The sequence below is a fragment of the Durio zibethinus genome, chromosome 23, assembly GCF_047325235.1.
Source record: "Durio zibethinus cultivar Kanyao isolate XHJ-2024 chromosome 23, ASM4732523v1, whole genome shotgun sequence".
Lineage (NCBI taxonomy): Eukaryota > Viridiplantae > Streptophyta > Magnoliopsida > Malvales > Malvaceae > Durio > Durio zibethinus.
This window is the reverse complement of record NC_143184.1, coordinates 7,022,774-7,049,031: the sequence shown is the minus strand read 5'-3', so window position 1 is coordinate 7,049,031 and position 26,258 is coordinate 7,022,774. Positions and strand designations below refer to the sequence as shown.

The following is a 26,258-nucleotide window of genomic DNA, read 5'->3' as shown; positions in this document are numbered from 1 at the left end:
ACTTTCATTTAAGCTCAAATAAATAATCTTTAAAGATATATTTGGTTTGAAAAATATGAAAACAAAGAAAAGTTTGTTTATACTTTTAAAAACATATTATTTATTTAGTATCAAAATATAAAATTTAAAAACATGTACTAAATAAATCTTTTTCAAAATCTTGATCAAGCTTATTTAACTTAATATTTTATCATTTTAAAATAAAAATCAATTCAAGGCTAACAAATTTTTTACTTTTTTTATTTTTTAGAATAAAATTCATTTTTTGAACTTTTTATTTTTGAAATTATAACATTTTATTTAGTCAATATATTTAATTCTTTGTTTTTAATATCTTGGAATTTCATGAAGTTTTTATATTTTTCATTTTATGTTTCTTTATAAATTTTATATATCATCTATAAAAATATAAAAAGTACAAAAAAATTAAAAAACGTATAAAATTTTATAAAAATTCCAAAAGAGTTAAAAATTTTAAAATTTTATTTAAATAAAATGTTAAAGTTTGAAAAAATAAAAATAATGTCAAAAAATTAAATTAAAAATAAAATATTAAAAAATTAAATTTAATATTTTTAAAAATTAAAAAAATTAAAAATATATTTTTTAAAAAATTCAAAAAATTAAATATTTAATAAATATTAAATTTAATATTTTAAAGGTATGGAAAATTCTTAAAAAATAAAAAATATTTTTTTCAAAAAAATAAAATATGATTTTTAAAAAATAAAAATATGATTTATATTAATAATTAGACCAAATTATTAAATTCAACTTATATGAGAATGAAATTTTTTTAAAATTATACTTAAAATATTAAATTTTAAATTTAATATAAATATAATAATTATTTGTATAATTTAATAATTAATTTCATTAATTTAAATTTTCACATTAATAACGTCAATGATTAAGTTAGCAAAATCAATGATCACATTAATCAACTATAACATCAATATTTTTAATAAAAAAATTGATAAAACTAATAATTAGATTAAAATTATTAAATCAAAATAATATTAAACTAAATTTATTCAAATTATAATATAAAAATTAAATTCTAAATTTTGGTAAATCTAACTTTTTGAGTAAATATTTAGCATGTGCTTAGGATTCGCCTCGCTGCATATCTGATCCGTATAGTTTGGACTTTTCAAGGTAGTTGTAGCCCACGTTAATATACATGCCTAGCCCTTGCTTTCCAATTCAACAGTTTAATTTCGGCTTTTTTAGTACTGTTTTTATGTAGTTAAGTACGAGGAATAACGGTGAGAATAGATTTAGTTTGGATTTTTTATATAATGCATAAAATTATAAATATAAATATTTAAAATTTGATATAAATTTAAATTAAATTTTTATACGATATGATTTTTTTATTGATTTGATTCAATTTATTAATTTATTTTTTTATATTATTCTAATATAATTTTTTATATATTTAAATAAATTTAAGTATAAAATAATTATTTTATTTTATAAAAAATTTAAAATATTTATTAATAAAAATATATAATTAAGTTGGAACCGATTTTTTATTTTTTGATTTAAAATTTAATATGAATTTAATATATATTTAATATTTAAATTAAAAATTAAATAAAAAATTTAATTCAAATAAAATATTATAATTTTTAATTAATTTTTAATTTTTTCTATTTTTTTTTCAATCCTATTATCAACAATTACAATATAATCATTCTTTATAGCGGGATTCAATCCCAATGTGGATGCATGTAAAATTTCCAATAGATATGTTGAAACATACATTGATGTCTGCGTCACTTGGCACGCGAATCACGTAATTAAACATTTCCGAAGATATATTTCTTCGTCTGCGTCAACTCTTGAGAAGGATTTGTACTTTGAATCTAGGCCGAGATTTGATCTGATTGTAATTAACTACAAAAAAATGACATGTGAAAGATAAATAATTTTTTAATATTATATTAATTAATAAATTTATAATTTAAATATTACATTAAAAAATTTTAAAATTAAGTATCGTATTAAATATTTTATTATAATTTAAGAATCATTTGTAATATTAACCTTTTAAAATATCAATTGAAAATTTTCTAAAAATTATATTTTAAAAAATTTCAAATAATTATTTTTAAGTTTAATATCATAAAAAATATAAATTATAAAAAAATATTTAACATGATACTTAAACTTTAAAATTTTTTAATTTGATACCTAATTTCTTAATATATGAATTTATTAAATAATATAGTACTTGAGAGATTGTTTGGACGATATATTTTATTATTTGAAACTAATCACATTAAAAATAATTATTACATTAAATAACAAATTTAAAATTTTTATATATTATAAAATATATACGTTACAAAATATTTATCATGCAGTATTTAATCTAACTAATTATTTGAAGCATCACTTACCTTGGAAAATATTTGTTACCAAAAATATTAATACTTTAAATGAGTTGGCGACAAATACACAAAAATCAAAAGCAGCATTGGACCCAAAAATTAATATAGATATTTTGGAGGAAGTTAAATGTATCCAAAAAATAAAAGAGATAAGTTAAAAGGAAAAAAGTGGTGTAATTTCATTTATTGAATATCTTAAAATAAATTATTATAAAAAAATATAAAACTAAAAATTGAGAGTGATAAACAAAATGCAATGGAAATATTTTATTCTTTTCTTAAGAGATATTTAACAAAATTTCAGTTATAATGCAAAAGGACAAGATTTGGAAAAACTTATTCTAGAAGGCAGACAGATAATAATATTGATCGCTTGCACATGTCAAATATGTGGCTTTCAAGTCCTCTTATCCGTGGGGAAGATTTTCTTTGTCAATAATCGTTGGACATGAGGACAATAGTGGCTATAATCAGTCATGAAACTGGCGCCACTAAATGTTAGAAAATATCTGTGGACAATATTGCCTATAATGAGTTATGTAACCACCGCCACTAAATGTCTGAAAATATATGTCATTGCTACTATGATTGTCATGTGGTGGGGTACGATTTTGCCTGTCATTAGAAGAGGCACATGGGGCATGGGTCCTATAGGGGCTGAAGCCCAGTTGAGATAAAAAAATGTTTTAAGATTATATGTATTTTAAATAAAATTTAAAAAATTTTAATGATTGAATTTTTTTATTGTTGAGATTATCACTAATTATTGATGAGATTATCATTAATTGCCGAAATAGCATTTTCAGTAATAAACATTTTGAATACTCATTTATATAATCGAATAAAAAATTAATAGCTAAATGGTAGTTTAATTATGTATATTAAAAAATATATATTTAAAAATATTGATAACAAAATTATTGTTCACTATTTTTCAAAATATAAAACTGTATTACAACTTATTATAAAATTTTTAACAATTAGAAGTAGATACAAAAGTTTTAATTTTTTAATAATATTATGTTTTTTTTTTAAATTAATATATTTAAACTAAACTTTTATTAAATAAAATTTATGGTTCCGCCACTAAATTCATATATATCATGTTGCAAAATTTTGTATCTATTAAAAAATATTTTATGTGCTAGTGAATTTTTAAATATTTAATTTTATGTTTTTGCCACACACCATTTTTTGAAATAAAAAATCTGAAAAAATATGTTTAGATAAAGAAGTGATCAACAATATTTCAAAAAATGTAAATAAAACATATAATTATCATATGTTTTATGTTTTAAGAAATTATTAAATATAATGATATTAAAGAATTTAAATTTTGCAAGCAAAATTAAAAAAGTGACATATATCACTTAAAATATATTAACAAAATAAAAAAAAGTAAGATATGTATTACTTTTTAAATTTCATATATGCAGATAAAAAACTTTCATTAATAATATATTAAATAATATTTTCATAATAAATCCAGTTATATACACTAAACAATCAACAAAAAATTTACACTAATAATAAATCATATAATGATATCTTATAAAAAAATTAATTTTAAAATCTTAAATCTGATGTATTATTGTATATATGTTATACATTTTTCAATAAATTATATAATGATATTTTATAAAATATAATTTTAATAATATATTTAAAATTAAATTTTATAAAATATCATTATATAATTTATTGAAAAATGTATAACATATATACAATAATACATCAGATTATACGAATCCATAACACATTGTACCAATTGATCCTGATTTGCTTGTGAACTCGATATTCACACCGCCGCCCCCTCCCTTGAAAATAAGTCACCGTCTCTCTGATCATTTTCTCAAACGTTTAACATGCAAAGGATTGTCGCATACATAAAGCAGGCAGGCTGAAAATGATTGGGCTAATGATCAACCCCACTTTGGTTAATTATTACTTTTGCTGCTTATTTTATTAATTTTGGAAACAAATAATATATAAAATAAAAAATTTGTTTGGTTATAATTAAAAGCAAACAAAAAAATATTTTTTTGAAAAATAAAAAATATATATGTAAAATTTTTAATTATAAATGCATAATTCTAATTTTATTTAGATTATTTATGTTATAATTGTTATTATTACACTTCAAATATTTATTTATTGAAAAATATTATTCATTCCTACTGTTATCTTGATACTTTGGCCCTACATGATGTGACAATAATTTATTTATTTGATTGTAATATTTAATTTATAAATAAATTAATTTATTTATAAATTAGAAAATCTCATATTTAAATTATCTAATTATTATATGTCATATTAGGAGTACAAATTTACAAATATTTAAATTAAAAAATATAACTTCTTCTCTTATTCTAAAACTAGATCATTTATTCTTAAATTAAGACATTCTTTTTTTGCATTAAAAAAAAATTGTATGATAAGAGTTTTCACTAGCGAAAGTAAGGAGTTATTTGTTATTATTTTTGTTATTTATTTTTTAAAATATAGAAAAAAGTTAATTTAGATAAAAAGTAAAATATTAATAATTTTTGAAGAATTAAAAATTAAAATTGTAGTAATTATTTCAAAAGAAAATATATTTATTTTTGTATAACTAAAGGGTCGGGTTCCCTCAGCTATAAATAGCAGTAGACAATAATACTAGTTTGAACATATATAGAACTTGAATTCCAATCTCCCATGATCACCACGGATCTCTATGCTTTTATCCAGCTAATTGAAGGGGTCTTAGCTTTCCTGCTGGTTCTATATGTTTTCTCGAGAAATAAATCAAAACATTCTAAGAAAAGTTGTATCCCCGAACCATCTGGCTCATGGCCACTAATTGGTCACCTCCATCTCCTATGTGGGAAAGAAACACTATGCAAGAAGCTAGGAGCTATGGCTGACAAATATGGCCCACTCTACTCACTCAAGCTCGGTATTCATCGAGTGTTAGTGGTGAGCAGTTGGGAAATTGCCAAGGATTGCTTGATCAACAATGACAGAACACTGGCTACGCGAGCAAATATCGCAGCTGGGAGGCATATGGGCTACAACAACGCCGTTTTCTCACTTGCTCCATACGGAGAGTATTGGCGTCATATCCGCAAGATTGCCACGATTGAGCTTCTTTCAAGCCATCGTCTTGAGAAGCTGAAGCACATTCGTTTCTCCGAAATGGACTTGTTTATCAAAGAGTTGTTCGGACTTTGTGCACAAAATAGTGCTGATAATTGCGCCCAAGTGACTATGAACGAGGTGTTGGAACGCTTGACTTTCAACATAAACCTAAGGATGCTCGTTGGAAAGCGATTTTCTAGTAGCACTTACGCTCAAGTAAATAGTGAGCCATGGCGGTACGAAAAAGCCATAAAACAAGCCCTGTATCTCTGCGGGATTTTCGTCTTGGCAGATGCTCTGCCTTACCTTGAATGGATGGATATTCAAGGGCATGTGCGTTCCATGAAGAAGACAGCAAAGGAACTTAACTCAGTAATCAGTGTTTGGCTGGAGGACCATCTTAGGAGAAAAAAGGAGAGCCAGAGTACTTGTGAAAGTGACTTCATGGACGTAATGTTAGCGAACCTGCCAGAGGATGCTGTAATTTCAGGGCATACTCGCGATACTATTGTGAAAGCAACAACCTTGGTATGGTTCCTATCTTGAGCTTTAGTTATTACTAGCATCTCATACATCTCTTTTTTTTTTTTTCACGATTTACACTTAAAGTCTTTGATGAATATTTTCAATTCCTAACCTCTAAGGCTATATATAAATGCGTTAAATTGTGTCTAGTCTAATTAAAAATAATTTTTTACACTGAATTTTTATACATGTAATTTAGTTGTTTTAATTATTCTTATATTTAAAAGATCATCATTTTAAAAGTTTATTATCACGCTGTATAATCTCTAATGAAAATTATAGCTTGTGTATAAAATAGACACAATGCTTACCATGAGAGTAAATCGTTATAAATTTTGTCACTTATTTTATTATATTTTTTAGAAAATAAAGCTTCAATTTTAACGAAACAAGGTTCAACCATTCATAACCATGTAAGCAAGATATTTTTAAAATTGGATTTGATCGAAGATGAGTTTAATGTATTTTGTTTCATCTCGGATGTTTATTATTTAAAGTTTTTTATTTTTTTATTTTCATTTTATTTAATTTTTAATGTTTTAGTTTTTTATTAAATAAATTTTATAATAAAAAAATTAATTGAAATAGAGATAACAAAATAACTCATACTCAATAAATTTCTATTTACACTAATTCAATTACTGCACTTTTTTTTTTTAAATTTAGAATAATAGGATTGAGTTTTCTTTTTAAATTGAGTTTATGTAAAAGTAAGGTTTTGTACGGTATACATTTTCTTGAATATATATAAAATATATATTTTATTATTTAATTAATTTTATATTTAAATATTTTATTAAAACATTATTATTTAGTATTTTAATTTAATAAATTCACATGCCATCCAATTTATTTATTTTTTTGGCAATTTTTTTTTAAAATTCTTTTATTAGATAAAATAGATGTAGAGATGATAAAACAACTTATATCTAATATATTTTGTTTCGTCACGGTACAATCAATACAATTTTTTTCTAAAACAAGATTGAGTTAAAACTTATTTTTTTGAATAATTTATATCAAATCAAAATCAAGTTTGAGTTACTCTAAAAAGATATGTACTTATATTTATCTTTAATTTGTATTTGTGTTTTTTAAATATTTTTATTATTTATTTCTAAAAAAATACATTTATATTTATCCACATATTATCATCCATTAAAAATTAATATAAAAATTTATTTATCTTATATTTAAAACATAATTTAAAAAATAAAAAATAATCATGCAGTAAACCATGGGTCCTGGCATTAAATTTTTTAAGTAGTTCAAATTAATTGAAATACTTTCCAGGAAATAAAATAAAAGACGAAAATACTGAGATTGAGATATACCAAGAGTGGAAGAATTAAGAAAAAACATATTAAAAACAAAAAGAAAAAATTACTAGGAAAGTGGCCACATCACATATACTTAAAATTGTGCTGTTGTTTGCAGATTCTTACCTTGACTGGAGGAGAAAGCACATCTGTGACAATAACATGGGTACTCTCTTTACTATTGAATCATCCAAGCGTGCTAAAGGCAGCACAAGAGGAGTTGGACCTCCACGTTGGAAGAGATAGGTGGGTTGAAGAACCAGATATCAAGAACCTGAAATACCTACAAGCCATTGTCAAGGAAACTCTGCGCTTGTACCCACCAGGTCCCATAACTGGAATCCGTGAGGCCACGGAAGATTGTTGCATTGCTGGGTATCATGTCCCTAAGGGCACCCGTTTGATCATCAACCTTTGGAAATTGCAGCGAGACCCAAGAGTTTGGGAAAACCCTGGCCAGTTCCAACCGGAAAGGTTTATGACAACTCATGCTCATTTTGATGTTAGGGGTCAAAATTTCGAGTACATGCCATTTAGCTCCGGTAGAAGATCATGCCCTGCAATAACGTTCGGCTTGCAAGTTGTTCACTTGACACTGGGGAAACTGCTTCAGGGATTTGACATTAGAACACCGGATGGCAAGTCAGTGGACATGGCCGAAGGCCTGGGCCTTGCCTTGCCCAAGCTGAATCCTCTTGAAGTTGTTCTCACCCCACGCCTTTCGGAGGAGTTTTATAAGTGCCTTTAAGGCATAATAAATTTGAGATTTAGAACGTAGATAAATAATAATCAAGGGCCTTGGCTTAGTGGTCTTATCCCTCCCTTTTAAGGGATTGGATATCTATATATCAGGCCTATAATACAATCTTAAGTTTAATTCCAAAGGGGTGATATACCCTTAGCTCTAACTTGTGCAAGGGAAAAAATAAATTTTAAATTAATAGAGGATATGAATCCTTACTATTAAAAATAATATGAATCCTTTATTAATGGCTTTTATGGATGGAATTTCATAATTAAGATTTTTAAAAATTGAAAGAAAATTACAATTATCAATGGAAATTTTTGTTGCCAACTAATATTACCAATGAAATTTTAAATTTAATTTTAAAAAATATTTTAATGGAAAAATAATTTAGTGACAAATATGTAAGAAATATTGATAGAAATTTGTCACTAAAACCCTCTGTAAAAATATTATTATCGACGAAATTGATGACATTGACAACGAAAGTTTTTATTGCTAATATCTTTCTTTGTTATATTGATAGATTTCAGTTTGATTTATGAAAAATTAAAATACTGCTCACTAATCAAAAAAATTTTCAAAACTTAGCCGAAACGTTTTAACCCTTACCTACCACATAATTAGGCTTTGGCAAACATAACCTTGCTATTGACCCCTGTATTAAAGGCGGTTGAATGAATTCAAATCCAAAATTCACTCAAAAAATCTCGATTCTAAACTTATTATGATCTAAATTGATAAAAAAAGAAAAGAAAGATTGAATTTAAAATCATTTAAACTCAAAACAATTTGAATTTAGAACGAGATTTTTCAAATTTAAATCAGGATCTAAAAAAAAACTAAGATCATTAAAAATAAATCTAAAAAAATTAGGATCTCGTTGACCTAGTGTTGTTTGCGATTCTGCAATAAAAGACGATTTCTTGTTTGGCTATATTTGAGAAATAATTATCAAAGTTATTTTATTATAATTGTAATTTTTTTATATTTTAATTTCATAAAAAATGTAAAAAAATAAAGATGGCAATTAAGTTCATATTTTGGTTTATAATTTAAAAACAAAATTATCCCAATAATTTAAAAAAAATTATCCTAACCAAACAAATTGTATTTTTTATTATTTTTATATTATTGTTATACCTTTTTAATATTTATTTATAAATTTAAGTAAATAAATTAAAATAATGTTTACAAACTATTTTGTTAAATTAAAAAAATTGACCAATGGAATTGATTTAAATGATAAAATGCATTTCAATTTTTATTCATATTTGATTTGATTTTGAAAAAGTCAAAATACTGCTCATTAATCAAAATTGTTTTTAAACAAAGCCGAACCTTTTTGGCTTTGGCATGCAGGTGGGTGTGCCTAATCTCGGTGCCACGCGTATTGTCTGTTGCTGATTTTAGTGCAGATTGTGAGTGTATTTTCTAAAGGTTTTCGGTGACTCCGATGTTCTATGCAGTTTAGGATGTGTTTTCATTGGTGCTGCTCTTTTCTATTTTATTTTGGGCCTTTGTTCACATTTTGGGTGTATTGGTCTCCCACTTGTTTGTCTTTATCGTACCCTGTGCTCTTTTTGTTCAAACATAAGATCCAAGATGTCATTTGTCACGTCAAGTCATCCTAGTCATCTCTAATTAATTTTATGTAATATCAACATCACATCAAGATATTAAATATTAATTTTATGTGGTGTATATTTTATGTATTTTGTAAACTTGAAGGATTTTGATAAAAACATTTTTATCGAAAAAAAATTTAGATTCTCTTTTTATAAAGTTTTTTTTATTAAAGTTATCATATTTTTTTTATTTATATTATTTTTTATCATAATTATAAACCCTTTAAATCATGTAAATCTTATTTATTTATTTTCATATAAGCTTTTAATTCTTTCTTTGTGAATGCATTACTTTAAGATCGTTTATATTTAGGTAAGTTTCACATTCAAATATTACTTATAAAAAATTATTGTGAAATATTAAATATATGTATTAAATTTTTTTTTTTCATTTTTATATTAATCTTAAAAATAATTTTTTATTTTTATATCATAATTTATAGTGATGTAAATTAATATATTTTATAATTATTATAGTGTTATAGATTTTTTGTATTAAAATTTTTATAAATTATAAATATATCATTGATTCACTTAAATAAAAAAATTATTATACCAAAAAATATTAAAATAAACTATTATAATAAAAAATATAATTCTATAAAAATCAACCCCTAACTCAACATACGATACTTAAGACATTTGCTTAAACAAAAAAAGGTACAGTGTCAGTATATTTAACCTAATATACGTAAAAGGAGAAAGTTTTATTTTTTGTGGAAGTCCTAACGGTGTGGACAGTTTTAAGTCATGTATATTTTTGGCGTGTGGACATTTTTAAGTCATGCTACCGGCTTTTCTATTTTTGTCATGACGCAAAGTCAGAAGATAACATTTAAAGTTGTGGATGTGTGATCTATAATTCATTACATTTAAACCAATAAATTATTGCCACGTCATGAGAGATAATTATATGAGAATAGTATTTTCAGACCATCCCTTAAGACGGAGATGAACATGCTTAAATGTTTACTGTTCAATCAATATCTTTTATCACACAAGCTCTAATGTGTAATTATAATTATAATAAATAAATTAATTAATCGTCTATTTTTTTGGGTTAACACATTAACTGATTTTATAAAGTCTATCCAAAACTTTTTTTTTTAAAAAATTTAAAAATAGATAAATTATTCGATCTTTTAGATTATAATAAGATGTATCGTATTTAATAGTTTAAAATAATTAACTGTAAATCATGCATTTGAGATAATCTTAATAAATTATGATCGATGTGACTTATATTCAATACTTCTTCATAAAAAAAAATAAATATAATTAATTGAATCAATTACTTATTAATCTATCAAAAACTTATTTTTTCTTTTACGAGCACTAGAAATATATGTGCCCACTCTCTGTGGAAGATCAACAAAATATGTGAAAAAAATGTTTGAGAGAAAAAATGGGAAGAAAATTTTTTTAAAGTGAATAGTCTTTTAAGAAAAAATTGATGCTTTTTTAAAATAAAATATATTAAATAAAAATTGAAAGACATGAATATTCCTATTTTATCATGTAATTTTTTTTTAATTTTTTCATATATTTTTTAATTAAGTTAGTATCATGACTTAACTAGTAAGACTAAACTTAATCAGATAATTTATTTGTAATATAGATTACACTTCAAATAGATCAAGATGCTTAAAAAATCTAAGCCCCAATCAGCATCTTGTAACTTGCTTCATTGTGTAACTATAACAATAAATAATTAAATAAAATAATAATAATTATAAATAGAAAGCAGTCTGTTCCCATTTTAAATATTCGAAGTTGTCAGAAGGCAAATCAATTTAAAAGTTCTCCTTGGCGAACCTCTGCTCCATTGGTTCATGTTTTCTAATTGTCCTACCATCATCAAAAAACCGAATTGAAATCCAATCTAAATAGGTCGACATCCCAACTCCAATCATGGATCTCTACACTCATTTCCAAGCAATTGCATGGCTTTTAGGGTTGCTACTTTTCTGCAGTCTATTGAGGCGTCATAATAAGAGTAAGGGGACAATATTGCTAGCCCCAGAACCATCAGGTGCTCTGCCCCTGATAGGCCATTTGCACTTGCTGGGTGGCCAAAGCACACCTGCTCGAACCTGGGGAGCCATGGCAGATAAATATGGTCCTGTCTTCACATTTCGGCTTGGACAGCAGCGTGCCCTTGTCATTAGCACCCACGAGGCTGTTAAAGACTGCTTCGCTACTAATGACAAGATATTAGCTAGTCGACCAAGATCAACTGCGGGAAAGTACTTAGGCTACAACTATGCAGCAATGGCCTTGGCTCCTTACGGAGCATATTGGCGTGACATTCGCAAGCTAGCAGTGGCTGAACTCTTGTCTAGTCGTATACTCGAGGCTTTAAAGCACGTCAGAATCTCCAATGTGGACGCATTTATCAGAGAGTTGTACTCGTTTTGCCAGAGGAATGAAAAAAATCCGAACAACAAAGTAGATATTAGCTACCGGCTGGAACTACTCACCATTAACATAATCCTACGAATGATTGCAGGGAAGCCATATTTTTCGTGTGCTGAGGGCAAAGATGATGCTGAGGCGCAACATGCAGTGAAAACCATCAAAGAACTTCTTTATTTTGCAGGTAATTTTGCTCCAACAGACGTAATTCCCGTTCTAGAATGGATAGATTTTCAGGGCCAAGTGAAAAGCATGAAGCGTGTTTCGAAAGAGCTAGACTCAATCATTGAAGGTTGGGTTCGTGAACGTAAATTGAAGAGACATGACATGGGTGAAGCAGACAACAATCAGGACTTCCTCGATGTGCTTCTGTCAAAGGTTACAGAAGAATCTATATTTGGCCACCCTCGTGACACAATCATCAAGGCAACCGTAATGGTACGCTCTTGGTTATCTTCAATTTACTATATAGTAATTAATATATACTTGAATTAGAATCAAATTAATAGTACCTATACTTGTGGTGATAAAAAGAATCAGGAACAATGGTACACATACACTTAAGCAAGGACAACATAGACCACATCAAATTATATGGATTATATAAGTTTTTTATTATTAATTTAAAATCCCATTAACGAGGGTTTATAAATATTTATTAAAATTAGTTAAAAAAATATTTTAAAAATTTTATTATAAATTCAAAAATAAATAATATATTAATTACAATTTTTTAAATAAATAAACACACTCTTTAATGTTTGTCATTAACTTGGTAATAATGCTTAGTGTTATTATTTTGATTTTTCAAGTAAAAGTAAAAAATGTTTAAATATATATAAAAGTTAAGTAATATTTAAAAAAATTAAAAATTTATTTTTAACAAAAAACAAAATTGTGATTTTATCTTTTTTTTTTAAGGTACGTTAAAGTTAATTGTATTTGAATTACACAAATTAAAATAATTTTCTCTTATTTTATAAATCTTATTCCTTCAAATTAATATTTAAATAATTAAGACCCTATGTATTTTCGTGAAGTTTGGTTTCTATATGTATTATGTTTCATTATTAGATTATTTTTAAGTAAATATGATTTTGCATTTTACTTTTAAATTTGGAAAATTCATGATCGCATAAAGCACCTTCAAAAAATTACTCAGTAAAATATCACACTCCCCCAAGGAAAGTTCTATTGTAGAAAGGCAAGCCAAGGATTTCAGTGCCCTTGTATCAACCACTAATAATTGGCAATCAAGGAAAGACTGTGGTTACATTCTAGTGGAGATTATTTATTAATGGTCCGTTCTTTTATTTTATATTCTGTAGAATCTAATAATAGCAGCAGCTGACACAACATCGATCACATTGACATGGATTTTATCCAACTTGATGAACAATGAGCGTGCCTTGAAGCGTGCCCAAGAAGAGCTAGACTCTAAAATCGGCAGGGAAAGATGGGTTGAGGACTCTGATATGGAGAAATTATCTTATCTCCAGGCCATTGTTAAAGAAACACTGCGCCTGTACCCACCAGGGCCCTTATCAATTCCACATGAAGCAATGGAAGATTGTTGTGTTGGGGGCTACCATATCCCCAAGGGGACTCTTTTGTTTGTCAACTTGTGGAAGTTGCATCGAGACCCGAGAATTTGGTCTAATCCTGAAGAATTTCTGCCCGAAAGATTTCTTTCTAGCCATGTGAACGTTGATGTTTTCGGTAAACATTTTGAATATATTCCATTTGGGTCGGGGAGGCGATCTTGTCCTGGGATATCAATGGCAATGCAAGTGACACGATTGACTATTGCTCGTTTGCTTCAAGGATTTGATTTGACAACTCCATTGAATATGCCGGTGGATATGACCGAAGGGTTAGGCCTTACCATGCCCAAGGCAACTCCGCTTGAAGTTATTCCTACTCCACGCCTGTCTGCAAAGCTTTATGATCAACTCTAAACAGATATGATCATGCATACTTATTTGGTAGCAACTTATGCTGCATCTTGCTTTATATATATATATATATATATATGTATAAGATTATTAAGAGTTGGACTTTGATCATTAAAAATAAGATCCGAAAAAAATCAAAATCTCATCGACTTACCTCTGCTGCAATAGAGGAGGATTCCTTGTTTGGCCATAGTAGGAGAAATAATTATCAAAGTTACTGTAATATTTTATTATCAATATAATTTCTCTTATACTCCTAATTTCATAAAAAAAAAAGAAATGTATGGAAGTATCTGTTATAAATTAAAATCTCACTCCTTAGCCCTCACCTAATAAATTAATGTTAACACATATACACACACATATATATATATATATATATATAATCAAAATTCTAATTATTTATCTTACTTTTGTAATTCAGATTATGTAGAAGTAGCTAATTACCTCAATCTTTTATAAATAGAACAAGAAATGAATTGTCAAATGATATTATATATCATAGTTTTAAAAACTATAATATACACGAGCTTATTCAAATTAAATCTCTTCATAAAAAGATCAAATGATTAATTTTATTCAATAACAAGACATTATGATTCAAATTTATCGTTTCTATTAAAACCTTCAGCCACTCTGGACAATGAGTTTCTTATTAAAACCTTACAAAATACTATATTATTTAGACGATCCTGTCCAGGGATGAAGTTGGCATTGCAAATGATATAATTAACAATTGGTCGCTTACACGAGGGATTTGACTTAACCACACCGTTCAATCAGTCTGTTAATATGACCGAAGGGCTTCGCGTTACAATGCCTAAGGCAACTCCGCTTGAAGTTATCCTGAGTATACGACTGCCTGCCACCATGTATCAGCTCTAGATATGTTGGTAGTGTTTATATGATATATTTGACACCTAATAGTATATGATTTGCTTACATTTTCTATGTATATGTGGTTTATAATATAACCGAAAAACGAAGGATTTGTTCGCTTGAATAATGAAAAATGAAATCCTCATAGCCATTCCTTTTATTTTGGATCTAAACAACTTGATTGGTTTTCTATTTGTCTTTTTCCGATGGTTAAGAGCGGAGCGGTGCTAAGCCCCATGGGCCACGTCCCCATAACGACAGCTAGAATTATTGCGGTACGTACCAGCAGCGTCAGCATCCAACCACGTTGTAATTCTAGGCTGGGGTTTCCAGGATCATTATACCACCGTTGATCTTTTACTTCATTTGCTTCTATCCTTATTCCCCCTTTTACCATCCAACCCCTCCCACGTGTTCCAAGCTCCCCTGCCCCTTGTGATCTCTTTCTTGGTTTCTTTGGCAACAGGAACTAGTCATCTTTCTTTCTTTTATGTATTCGTTCTGCTTCGATGGCTTTATCTCTGGAAGCTTTTGCAACTCCAAAATATACCCACATAGGTTAGTGCATAACGTCTAAATTTGAAGATTTATCATCAGATATTAATATAAAAGAGTTATTATTAATATTTTTTATTTAAGTATAATTGATCACTCAAAGAATTTATCCTTTTAAAGGAACACCTAAATTTAAGGGTCTCTAAAAGAGTAAGTTCGAGTCTACTAACCAAAACATGGTTCGGAAGTTTGGTTACGTATGAAGAAGGTTATAACACCCTCACAACGCCAATCAAAATATGATACCAACTTAATTTTATGTTATCGAATAAGCTTCAAAAAATTTATCAAGTAATTAATTATTAGAAATTATTCTTAATTGACTTTAATACTTTTAACAGAAAATTGAGAAAATCTCCTCACCTCAAGAGTATGTAAGAAAACTACTGTTTCACTTGTAGAGGCTCCATCGTCGGATTATTTAACATTAAAAAAAATTCAAAAAAATAAAAAGAAAGAAAAAAAATGATTGCTTTTGTGTAGAAAAAATTGATACTTTCAATTTTTCCTCAAAATATTTTTTGAAAACTTATTTCTAAGAAAAATTGATACTTTCAACTTTTTCTCAAAAAATTCATTTTTTTGGAAACTTTAATTTCAAGAAAAATTGATGCTTTCAACTTTTTCTCAAAATCTTTTTTTAAAAATTTATTTTAAGGAAAATTGATACTTTCAACTTTTTCTCAAAAATATTTTTTGAAAACTTTAATTTCGAAAAAAATTGATACTTTCAACTTTTCCTCAAAACATTTTTTTTTTTGAAAATTTATTTTTAAGAAAAATTGATACTTTCACATTTTCTCCAAAAATATTTTTTTTTTGAAAACTTTAATTTCGAGGAAAATTGATACTTTCAACTTTTCTCCAAAAATATTTTTTTTGAATTTTATTTAAAGAAAATAAAATAAAAAATTAAAAAAATTAAAATTAAAATAAAGGAAAAAAAATAAAAAAGGTATTAAACAAATATAATCTAATCACTAAATAATAATAAATAAATAAATAAATAAATATTAAAAAACAAACCTGAAAACGGCTCGACTTACGGCTCAGCTTAAGGAAGAAAAATGGCTTGGAGAAGCGGCTCAGGAGTATCGGCTCGGCTCCGCTAACGACTCAAAGAAACGGGTTGAACGCGGGTTGACACTCGAGTCGGGTCACTCGATTTCAAAATGCACAAATCTTATTGGCACATTAACGCCAAAACAACATAGTTTTCAACGGGTATAAAAGGTTAATTCCTTCATTTTTTTCAACAGATCGAGCTTTTTCTCTCTCTCTCTTCCTTTCTTTTCTCTCCTTTCTCTCTAAAATACCCAAAGAACTTCGATTGAATATTCACTGGATTCTGAAAATTTCACCGAAATTTGAGTTTTTTACGGGAAGTTCGTCGAAAAGTTGGTCGGTTTCTGAAAATTCTTGTCGAAAATTGGGTAGCTGGCCGAAAAATTCAAACTTGGCCGGAATAGTTACCGAAAAATTTAACATTTGACGGAAAATTCAATCGGAATCTGAAAATTTTTCAAAAATTTTCAAAAAAAAAAATCGCAAAAATTCTCCAAAAATTTCTGTTGATTCCTAGAGCTGTTCTAAATGCACCAAAACCTTTTTAGCCTTTAAATCTTCTATGTGTTTCCTTTTTTTCTCTCAACTGGTATCTCTTTTTTTTTGTTTTTTTTTTTGATTCGATGGTCCTTTTATAGGGATTGATCAGAAGAGTTTCTGATCAATCCCAACTCATCTTTGGATTGGGATTTAATTATTGAATCTAATATGGACTCTGATTGAATTTTCATTCACGGTAGGATTCTTCAAAATTGTTCTAATCTTTAGCCAAAAAAAAAATCTGAAAAAGAAAATAAAAATCAAACAAATAAATAAAATATTAATAGATAATTAAAGAAAAAAAATCAGATAAATCAAAATATTAACAAATAAAAATAATACTAGATAAATTACAATAGATAAATGATAATAAATATATAACTAGATAAAAAATAAATAGTAATAATAAATAAATAACAAATACATAAGATATAAAGAAAAAAAAATATAATATAAAATATAAAAAAATAAATAATAAAAATATAAAAATATAAAATATAAAAATAAAATATAAAAAAAACAAAGTGAACCTATCCATTTGCACCTGGATCAAATTGGGTGTCTATAGTCACAATTCCCTCTCTTCTCACTTTTTTTTTTTTTTTCTGATCAATATCTTCTGACTATTGTTGGATGATTATATTATTCTTTTTTCTATTTAAATTAAAAATTTATTTGAGATTCAAGGGTCTTCTACATTTGCATTGTGCCGCCATGAGAGGAAGCTGGAAATTGGGGCCGCTAGTGCAAGAGAGAAAGCCAATCGTCCTTACTATCAGAAGCTAACTGAAATAAAGGGAGACTAATTATAATTTGTGTTTATTAACACTGCTAGATAACTAATGTTAATTTTATGTTGTTGGATTTTTTTATTCATTTTAAAAATTTATGATGATAATTATAAATAAATAAAAACTATAATTTTATTTACATGTAATAAAAAATAACAATTTTATTTGGGTGTAGTATGACTGTTATTCATTCATCTTAATATATAATTGATGAATGTTTGTACAGTTTGTTGGGTAGCATTTTTCTTGCTTCTTGCATAAATAAAATTGCCATTTATTAAAAAAAAACAAAAGTTTTAGTTTATTCTTTACTAAAATTCAATGATATATTTGAATATTAAACGAAATGGCCAATGTTCTCTTCAAACTTCTTCGTTTCCATTTTATCCAAAAAGTTAGGAAATCTAGCGTCATTGCTTTACCAAAATAAATAACTAGTACAGTTGTGACATGGTTACTCCTGCCGTTACTGCTACTACTACGCACATGAAATTACAAATCCAGTAATTAAAAAATTCTAGGTTATTTAGTCCTATCTTAACATTGATTTCTCCTCTTATCTACCCGCAGTCGTAGGAGGCTTTTTTGGACTGGTATTATCGTACAATTTATGGAGGCATGCAGAGGCTTTGCAGGCATAATTGTGAGGCCAAATTACTAGCCCCAGAAGCGTAACATGCCTCGCCCATCGTAGGCCCCCCTTCACCTGCTTGGTGCCCAACCATCCCTTGCCCGAACCCTTGCGGCTATGGCAGATAAATATCGTCCTTGTAATAGAATGATACTATTAAATTAATCAAGAGTTAATTTAAATAAGAGTAAAAAAATTAGAAAAAAAGAAAAATAAGATAAGAAAAGAGAGATACGAGAGTACGAAAATTGGGTTTCTCATTTATGTCAAAAATATACATATCCATAATAGTTTATAATTAATGAATTACAATCCATGATACAGATAGTTATTATTTTTTAATTATTATTTTTATAATCAATTAATCATTGGCTTGATAGCTTGTACCAAGTAACTCTATTCTCAACTCCTTTACATAATTTTTATTGCCAATTTCCTTTAGCCTTTTATTGGTGTCTTTGTTAGCTTCTAACTTCATCACATTACTCTCTTTCTGAGAGCATCCTTATTCTCCAAGGATCAAAAAGTAAAAATTGAGATTTAAGGATTGAGAAATCCTTTTATATAGCATTCTTTGGACCTATATTAGATCGCTTTACCAGTAGCTGAGTGATTATCTTGTTATTTCTCTTCGCCATTTGTTTATCAAGTACAATAGTTGCATATATCAGTGGTTGCCCATTCTTGCCTACTTTAGGAGGGGTTATACTAGGGACATCCCTACACTATGTTTGGATTGAGGAAAATGGAAGAAAAGAAAAGGAAAATAAAGGAATGTAATAAAACAGAAAACCTTTTTTTTGTTTGGATAAATTTTTAATTTAAAGAAAAAAAAGAGATAAAAACTCAATAACCTTTGATCTTCTTTGTAATCCTCACAATTTTAATATCCCAATTTAAAGGAAAAGCTAAGGAAAAGAAAGTCGAAAAAATTTTATTTTTATAAAAAGACTATTATATCCATCTTTTTATTAATATTAAAAACCTAGTAAAAAAAAACCTAACTACTTCGTCAAAGTGATTGAATACGAATAGACATATTTTTTTGCTTTATGAGATGTAATTTTTTATGTGATTGTATTTTTTATATTTAATAGCTTTTATATGAATACATTGTCAAAGTGATAATGTGCTGAAATTTTGACAATGGTAAAAAAATTCATCAATGCATTTTTATAAAACATCTTTCTATTTCACTTGATTAAAAATCACTGATATAGCAATAATTATGAGGTCATACAAGATAGTGAACATATCATAGTTTAGGAGTGCTATAAAATCACAGATAATGAAATGTTATAATTAGAAAAAATTATTATAATAAATCATTTCATTTTTTTTCACTTTTTATCCAAACAATGGGTGTTAAAATTCTTTTCATTTCCTTTCTTTTGTTAATTTTAATTATCCAAACAAGGGGTATATATATCATTTTCTTTCCTTTATAAATATTTATCCAACCATTATCTTAGTGCCGACCTTTTTCTTTAAGAGGCTAATACAACTTTAAAAATTTTGGTACTTGCAACTTATAAACTGCTTTCCTAATCTTTACAACTACATGATAAAGACCATAATACCTTGATGATAGCTTTAAATTTTTTCTTAACGCAAGAAAAGTCTGCTTGTAAGGCTATAGTTTTAAATACACTATATCCCTAACCTGAAACTCCTTTTAAGTCCTATTTTTATTAGTATAAAACTTCATTTTGTGTTGAGTTTTTTCCAATTGGTCAATTAGTAGCTTACTCAAATTTTTTTGTTTTTTAAACAATTCTTCCACAGTTGATATTCTTTTTTCATTACTGACATTCCAAGAAAGCCTAAGAGGTGGATACCCATATAAAACCTAGAAAGGACTCATTTTTATGATAGTATGATAGCTAGTATTGTACCATCATTCAGCTAAAAGTAGCTATTGAATCCAAGTTTTTCGCTTAAGGAAGCACATATACCTTAAGTATTACTCAAGGCATTGATTTAATCTCTTAAACTGGTCATTTGACTCTGGGTGATAGGCTGTGCTGAACTATAAAGAAATGCTTAATAGCTTTATCAATTCTTACCACACAGAACTAGTGAAAAGTTTATCTCTATATGATATAACAGCTTTTAGAGCTCCATGAAGTTTATGAATTTGCCTTAAATATGCGTTAGCCATATCTAAGGTAGTGTAAGAATGAGAAAGAGGCAAGAAATGTGCATATTTGATAAATTTGTCAATGATGACCATAATACAATTGAATTTACGAGATTGAGGTAGTCCTTCCACAAAGTCCATGGTTATCATTTTTTAAGTTTGTGTAGGAATTGGAATTTGTTGTAGTAAACTAGGATAACCAATATGCTCACTTTTATTCATTTGACAAATAATTTAATTTTTATAATATATCTATTGACAAATAAATTTTGATTTATGAAAAATTAAAATACTGCTCACTAATAAAAAAAAATTTCAAAACCTAGCCGAAACGTTTTAACCCTTACCTACCACATAATTAGGCTTTGGCAAACATAACCTTTGCTATTGACCCCTCTAATAAAGGCGTTTGAATGAATTCAAATCCAAAATTCACTCAAAAAATCTCAATTCTAAACCTATTCTGATCTAAATTGATAAAAAAAAAGAAGAAAGATTGAACTTAAAATCATTTAAACTCAAAACAATTTGAATTTAGAATGAGATTTCTCAAATTTAAATCAGGATCTAAAAACAACCTAAGCTCATTAAAAATAAATCTAAAAAAATTAGGATCTCGTTGACCTAGTGTTGTCTACGATTCTGCAATAAAAGACGATTCCTTGTTTGGCTATATTTGAGAAATAATTATCAAAGTTATTTTATTATGATTGTAATTTTTTTATATTTATAATTTCATAAAAAATGTAAAAAAAATCAGATTCTCTTTTTAGAAAGTTATTTTATTAAAGTTATCATATTTTTTTATTTATATTATTTTATATCATAATTATAAACCCTCTAAGTCATGCAAATCTTATTTATTTATTTTTCATATAAGCTTTTAATTCTTTTCTTGTGAATGCACTACTTTAAGATCGTTTAGACTTGGTAAGTTCCACATTCAAATATTACTTATAAAAACTTATTGTGAAATATTAAATATATGTGTTTAAATTTTTATATTATTTTTTTATTTTTATATTAATCTTAAAAATAATTTTTTATTTTTATATCATAATTTATAGTGATATAAATTAATATATTTTATAATTATTATAGTGTTATAGATTTTTTGTATTAAAATTTTTTTAAATTATAAATATATCATTGACTCATTTAAATAAAAAAATTATTATACCAAAAAATATTAAAATAAACTATTATAATAAAAAATATAATTCTATAAAAATCAACCCCTAACTCAACATACGATACTTAAGACATTTGCTTAAACAAAAAAAGGTACATTGTCAGTATATTGAACCTAATATACGTAAAAGAAAAAACTTTTATTTTTTGTGGAAGTCCTAACGGTGTGGACAGTTGTGCGTCATGTATTTTTTTGGCGTGTGGACAGTTTTAAGTCATGCTACCAGCTTTTCTATTTTGTCATGACATAAAGTCAGAAGATAACATTTAAAGTTGTGGATGTGTGATCTATAATTCATTACATTTAAACCAATAAATTATTGCCACGTCGTGAGAGATAATTATTTGAGAATAGTATTTTCAGACCATCCCTTAAGACAGATGAACATGCTTAAATGTTTACTGTTCAATCATGTATCTTTTATCACGCAAGCTCGAATGTGTAATTATAATTATAATAAATAAATAAATTAATCGTCCTTTTTTTTGGGTTAACACATTAACTGGTTTTATAAAATCTGTCCAAAGCTTTTTTTTTTTTAAATTTAAAAATAAATAAATTATTCAATTTTTTAAATTATAATAAAATATATCATATTTGATAGTTTAAGACATGTGATTATAAATTATGTATTTGATATAACTTTATTACTATCAACGTGATTAAAATTCATAATTTTTTCGTTAAAAAAATGAATCTAACCGATTGAATCAATTACTTATTAATCTATCAAAAGCAAAGCTTTTCTTTTATGAGCACTAGAAATATGTGTGCCCACTCTATGCTAAAGATCAACAAAATATGTGAAAAAAATGTTGGAGAGAAAAAATGGGAAGAAAATATTTTTAAAGTGAATAGTCTTTTAAGAAAAAATAGATGCTTTTTAAAAATAAAATATATTAAATAAAAATTGAAAGACATGAATATTCCTATTTTATCATGTAATTTTTTTTTAATTTTTTCATATATTTTTTAATTAAGTTAGTATCATGACTTAACTAGTAAGACTAAACTTAATCAGACAATTTATTTGTAATATAGATTGCACTTCAAATAGATCAAGATGCTTAAAAAATCTAAGCTCCAATCAACATCTTGTAACTTGCTTCATTGTGTAACTATAACAATAAATAATTAAATAAAATAATAGTAACTATAAATAGAAAGCAGTCTGTTCCCATTTTAAATACTCGAAGTTGTAGAAGGCAAATCAATTTAAAAGTTCTCCTTGGCGAACCTCTGCTCCATTGGTTCATGTTTTCTAATTGTCCTACCATCATCAAAAAACCGAATTGAAATCCAATCTAAATAGGTCGACATCCCTACTCCAATCATGGATCTCTACACTCATTTCCAAGCAATTGCATGGCTTTTAGGGTTGCTACTTTTCTGCAGTCTATTGAGGCGTCATAATAAGAGTAAGGGGACAATATTGCTAGCACCAGAACCATCAGGTGCTCTGCCGCTGATAGGCCATTTGCACTTGCTGGGTGGCCAAAGCACACCTGCTCGAACCTGGGGAGCCATGGCAGATAAATATGGTCCTGTCTTCACATTTCGGCTTGGACAGCAGCGTGCCCTTGTCATTAGCACCCACGAGGCTGTTAAAGACTGCTTCACTACTAATGACAAGATATTAGCTAGTCGACCAAGATCAACTGCGGGAAAGTACTTAGGCTACAACTATGCAGCAATGGGCTTTGCTCCTTACGGAGCATATTGGCGTGACATTCGTATGCTAGCAGTGGCTGAACTCTTGTCTGGTCGTATACTCGAGGCTTTAAAGCACGTCAGAATCTCCAATGTGGACGCATTTATCAGAAAGTTGTACTCGTTTTGCCAGAGGAATGAAAAAAATCCGAACAACAAAGTAGATATTACCTACCGGCTGGAACTACTCACCATTAACATAATCCTACAAATGATTGAAGGGAAGCGATATTTTTCGTGTGCTGAGGGCAAAGATGATGCTGAGGAGCAACATGCAGTGAAAACCATCAAAGAACTTTTTTATTTTGCAGGTAATTTTGCTCCAGCAGACGTAATTCCCGTTCTAGAATGGATAGATTTTCAGGGCCAAGTGAAAAGCATGAAGCGTGTTTCGAAAGAGCTAGACTCAATCATTGAAGGTTGGGTTCGTGAACGTAAATTGAAGAGACATGACATGGGTGAAGCAGACAACAATCAGGACTTCCTCGATGTGCTTCTGTCAAAGGTTACAGAAGAATCTATATTTGGCCACCCTCGTGACACAATCATCAAGGCAACCGTAATGGTACGTTCTTGGTTATCTTCAATTTACTATATAGTAATTAATATATACTTGAATTAGAATCAAATTAATAGTACCTATACTTGTGGTGATAAAAAGAATCAGGAACAATGGTACACATACACTTAAGCAAAGACAACATAGACCACATCAAATTATATGGATTATATAAGTTTTTTATTATTAATTTAAAATCCCATTAACGAGGGTTTATAAATATTTATTAAAATTAGTTAAAAAAATATTTTAAAAATTTTATTATAAATTCAAAAATAAATAATATATTAATTACAATTTTTTAAATAAATAAACACACTCTTTAATGTTTGTCATTAACTTGGTAATAATGCTTAGTGTTATTATTTTGATTTTTCAAGTAAAAGTAAAAAATGTTTAAATATATATAAAAGTTAAGTAATATTTAAAAAAATTAAAAATTTATTTTTAACAAAAAACAAAATTGTGATTTTATCTTTTTTTTTAAAGGTACGTTAAAGTTAATTGTATTTGAATTACACAAATTAAAATAATTTTCTCTTATTTTATAAATCTTATTCCTTCAAATTAATATTTAAATAATTATGACCCTATGTATTTACGTGAAGTTTGGTTTATATATGTATTATGTTTCATCATTAGATTATTTTTAAGTAAATATGATTTTGCATTTTACTTTTAAATTTGAAAAATTCATGATCGCATAAAGCACCGTCAAAAAATTACTGTGTAAAATATCACACTCCCCCAAGGAAAGTTCTATTGTAGAAAGGCAAGCCAAGGATTTCAGTGCCCTTGTATCAACCACTAATAATTGGTAATCAAGGAAAGACTGTGGTTACACTCTAGTGGATATTATTTATTAATGGTCCGTTCTTTTAATTTATATTCTGTAGAATCTAATAATAGCAGCAGCTGACACAACATCGATCACATTGACATGGATTTTATCCAACTTGATGAACAATAAGCGTGCCTTGAAGCGTGCCCAAGAAGAGCTAGACTCTAAAATCGGCAGGGAAAGATGGGTTGAGGACTCTGATATGGAGAAATTATCTTATCTCCAGGCCATTGTTAAAGAAACACTGCGCCTGTACCCACCAGGGCCCTTATCGGTTCCACATGAAGCAATGGAAGATTGTTGTGTTGGGGGCTACCATATCCCCAAGGGGACTCTTTTGTTTGTCAACTTGTGGAAGTTGCATCGAGACCCGAGAATTTGGTCTAATCCTGAAGAATTTCTGCCCGAAAGATTTCTTTCTAGCCATGTGAACGTTGATGTTTTCGGTAAACATTTTGAATATATTCCATTTGGGTCTGGGAGGCGATCTTGTCCTGGGATATCAATGGCAATGCAAGTGACACGATTGACTATTGCTCGTTTGCTTCAAGGATTTGATTTGACAACTCCATTGAATATGCCGGTGGATATGACCGAAGGGTTAGGCCTTACCATGCCCAAGGCAACTCCGCTTGAAGTTATTCCTACTCCACGCCTGTCTGCAAAGCTTTATGATCAACTCTAAACAGATATGATCATGCATACTTATTTGGTTGCAACTTATGCTGCATCTTGCTTTATATATATATATATATATATATATAAGATTATTAAGAGTTGGACTTTGAACATTAAAAATAAGATCCGAAAAAAATCAAAATCTCATCGACTTACCTCTGCTGCAATAGAGGAGGATTCCTTGTTTGGCCATAGTAGGAGAAATAATTATCAAAGTTACTGTAATATTTTATTATCAATATAATTTCTCTTATACTCCTAATTTCATAAAAAAAAAAAAAGAAATGTATGGAAGTATCTGTATAAATTAAAATCTCACTCCTTAGCCCTCACCTAATAAATTAATGTTAACACATATACACATATATATATATATAATCAAAATTCTAATTATTTATTGCCTTACTTTTGTAATTCAGATTATGTAGAAGTAGCTAATTACCTCAATCTTTTATAAATAGAACAAGAAATGAATTGTCAAATGATATTATCTATCATAGTTTTAAAAACTATAATATACAAGAGCTTATTCAAATTAAATCTCTTCATAAAAAGATCAAATGAATAA

General features: G+C 27.4%; 3 protein-coding genes across 3 annotated transcripts; all 3 read left to right on the top strand.

The window, feature by feature from the left end:
• The first annotated feature begins 5,067 nt into the window (after positions 1–5,067).
• LOC111313487 (dimethylnonatriene synthase-like) lies at positions 5,068–8,365 on the top strand. Its single transcript, XM_022914175.2, has 2 exons — positions 5,068–6,050; positions 7,485–8,365. The coding sequence occupies exons 1-2, from the start codon at positions 5,100–5,102 to the stop codon at positions 8,112–8,114; spliced, it is 1,581 nt and encodes a 526-aa protein (XP_022769910.2). The 5' UTR covers positions 5,068–5,099; the 3' UTR covers positions 8,115–8,365.
• Positions 8,366–11,508: 3,143 nt separating this feature from the next.
• LOC111313101 (vinorine hydroxylase-like) lies at positions 11,509–14,360 on the top strand. The gene is made up of 2 exons (XM_089752927.1): positions 11,509–12,592; positions 13,483–14,360. Exons 1-2 carry the CDS (start codon positions 11,651–11,653, stop codon positions 14,110–14,112), a joined length of 1,572 nt encoding a protein of 523 aa, XP_089609053.1. The 5' UTR covers positions 11,509–11,650; the 3' UTR covers positions 14,113–14,360.
• Positions 14,361–23,096: 8,736 nt separating this feature from the next.
• On the top strand, positions 23,097–25,975 carry LOC111313486 (vinorine hydroxylase-like). The gene is made up of 2 exons (XM_022914174.2): positions 23,097–24,177; positions 25,068–25,975. Exons 1-2 carry the CDS (start codon positions 23,236–23,238, stop codon positions 25,695–25,697), a joined length of 1,572 nt encoding a protein of 523 aa, XP_022769909.2. The 5' UTR covers positions 23,097–23,235; the 3' UTR covers positions 25,698–25,975.
• The last annotated feature ends 283 nt before the right edge of the window (positions 25,976–26,258 follow it).

What these genes read in the sequence shown, in the direction of transcription:
- LOC111313101 (XM_089752927.1), top strand. Translation starts at nt 11,651, where the DNA reads ATGGATCTCTACACTCATTTCCAAGCAATTGCATGGCTTTTAGGGTTG. An exon ending in TCATCAAGGCAACCGTAATG is followed by an intron (nt 12,593 to 13,482) that starts GTACGCTCTTGG and finishes TATATTCTGTAG; the next exon opens with AATCTAATAATAGCAGCAGC.
- LOC111313487 (XM_022914175.2), top strand. Translation starts at nt 5,100, where the DNA reads ATGATCACCACGGATCTCTATGCTTTTATCCAGCTAATTGAAGGGGTC. An exon ending in TTGTGAAAGCAACAACCTTG is followed by an intron (nt 6,051 to 7,484) that starts GTATGGTTCCTA and finishes TGTTGTTTGCAG; the next exon opens with ATTCTTACCTTGACTGGAGG.
- LOC111313486 (XM_022914174.2), top strand. Translation starts at nt 23,236, where the DNA reads ATGGATCTCTACACTCATTTCCAAGCAATTGCATGGCTTTTAGGGTTG. An exon ending in TCATCAAGGCAACCGTAATG is followed by an intron (nt 24,178 to 25,067) that starts GTACGTTCTTGG and finishes TATATTCTGTAG; the next exon opens with AATCTAATAATAGCAGCAGC.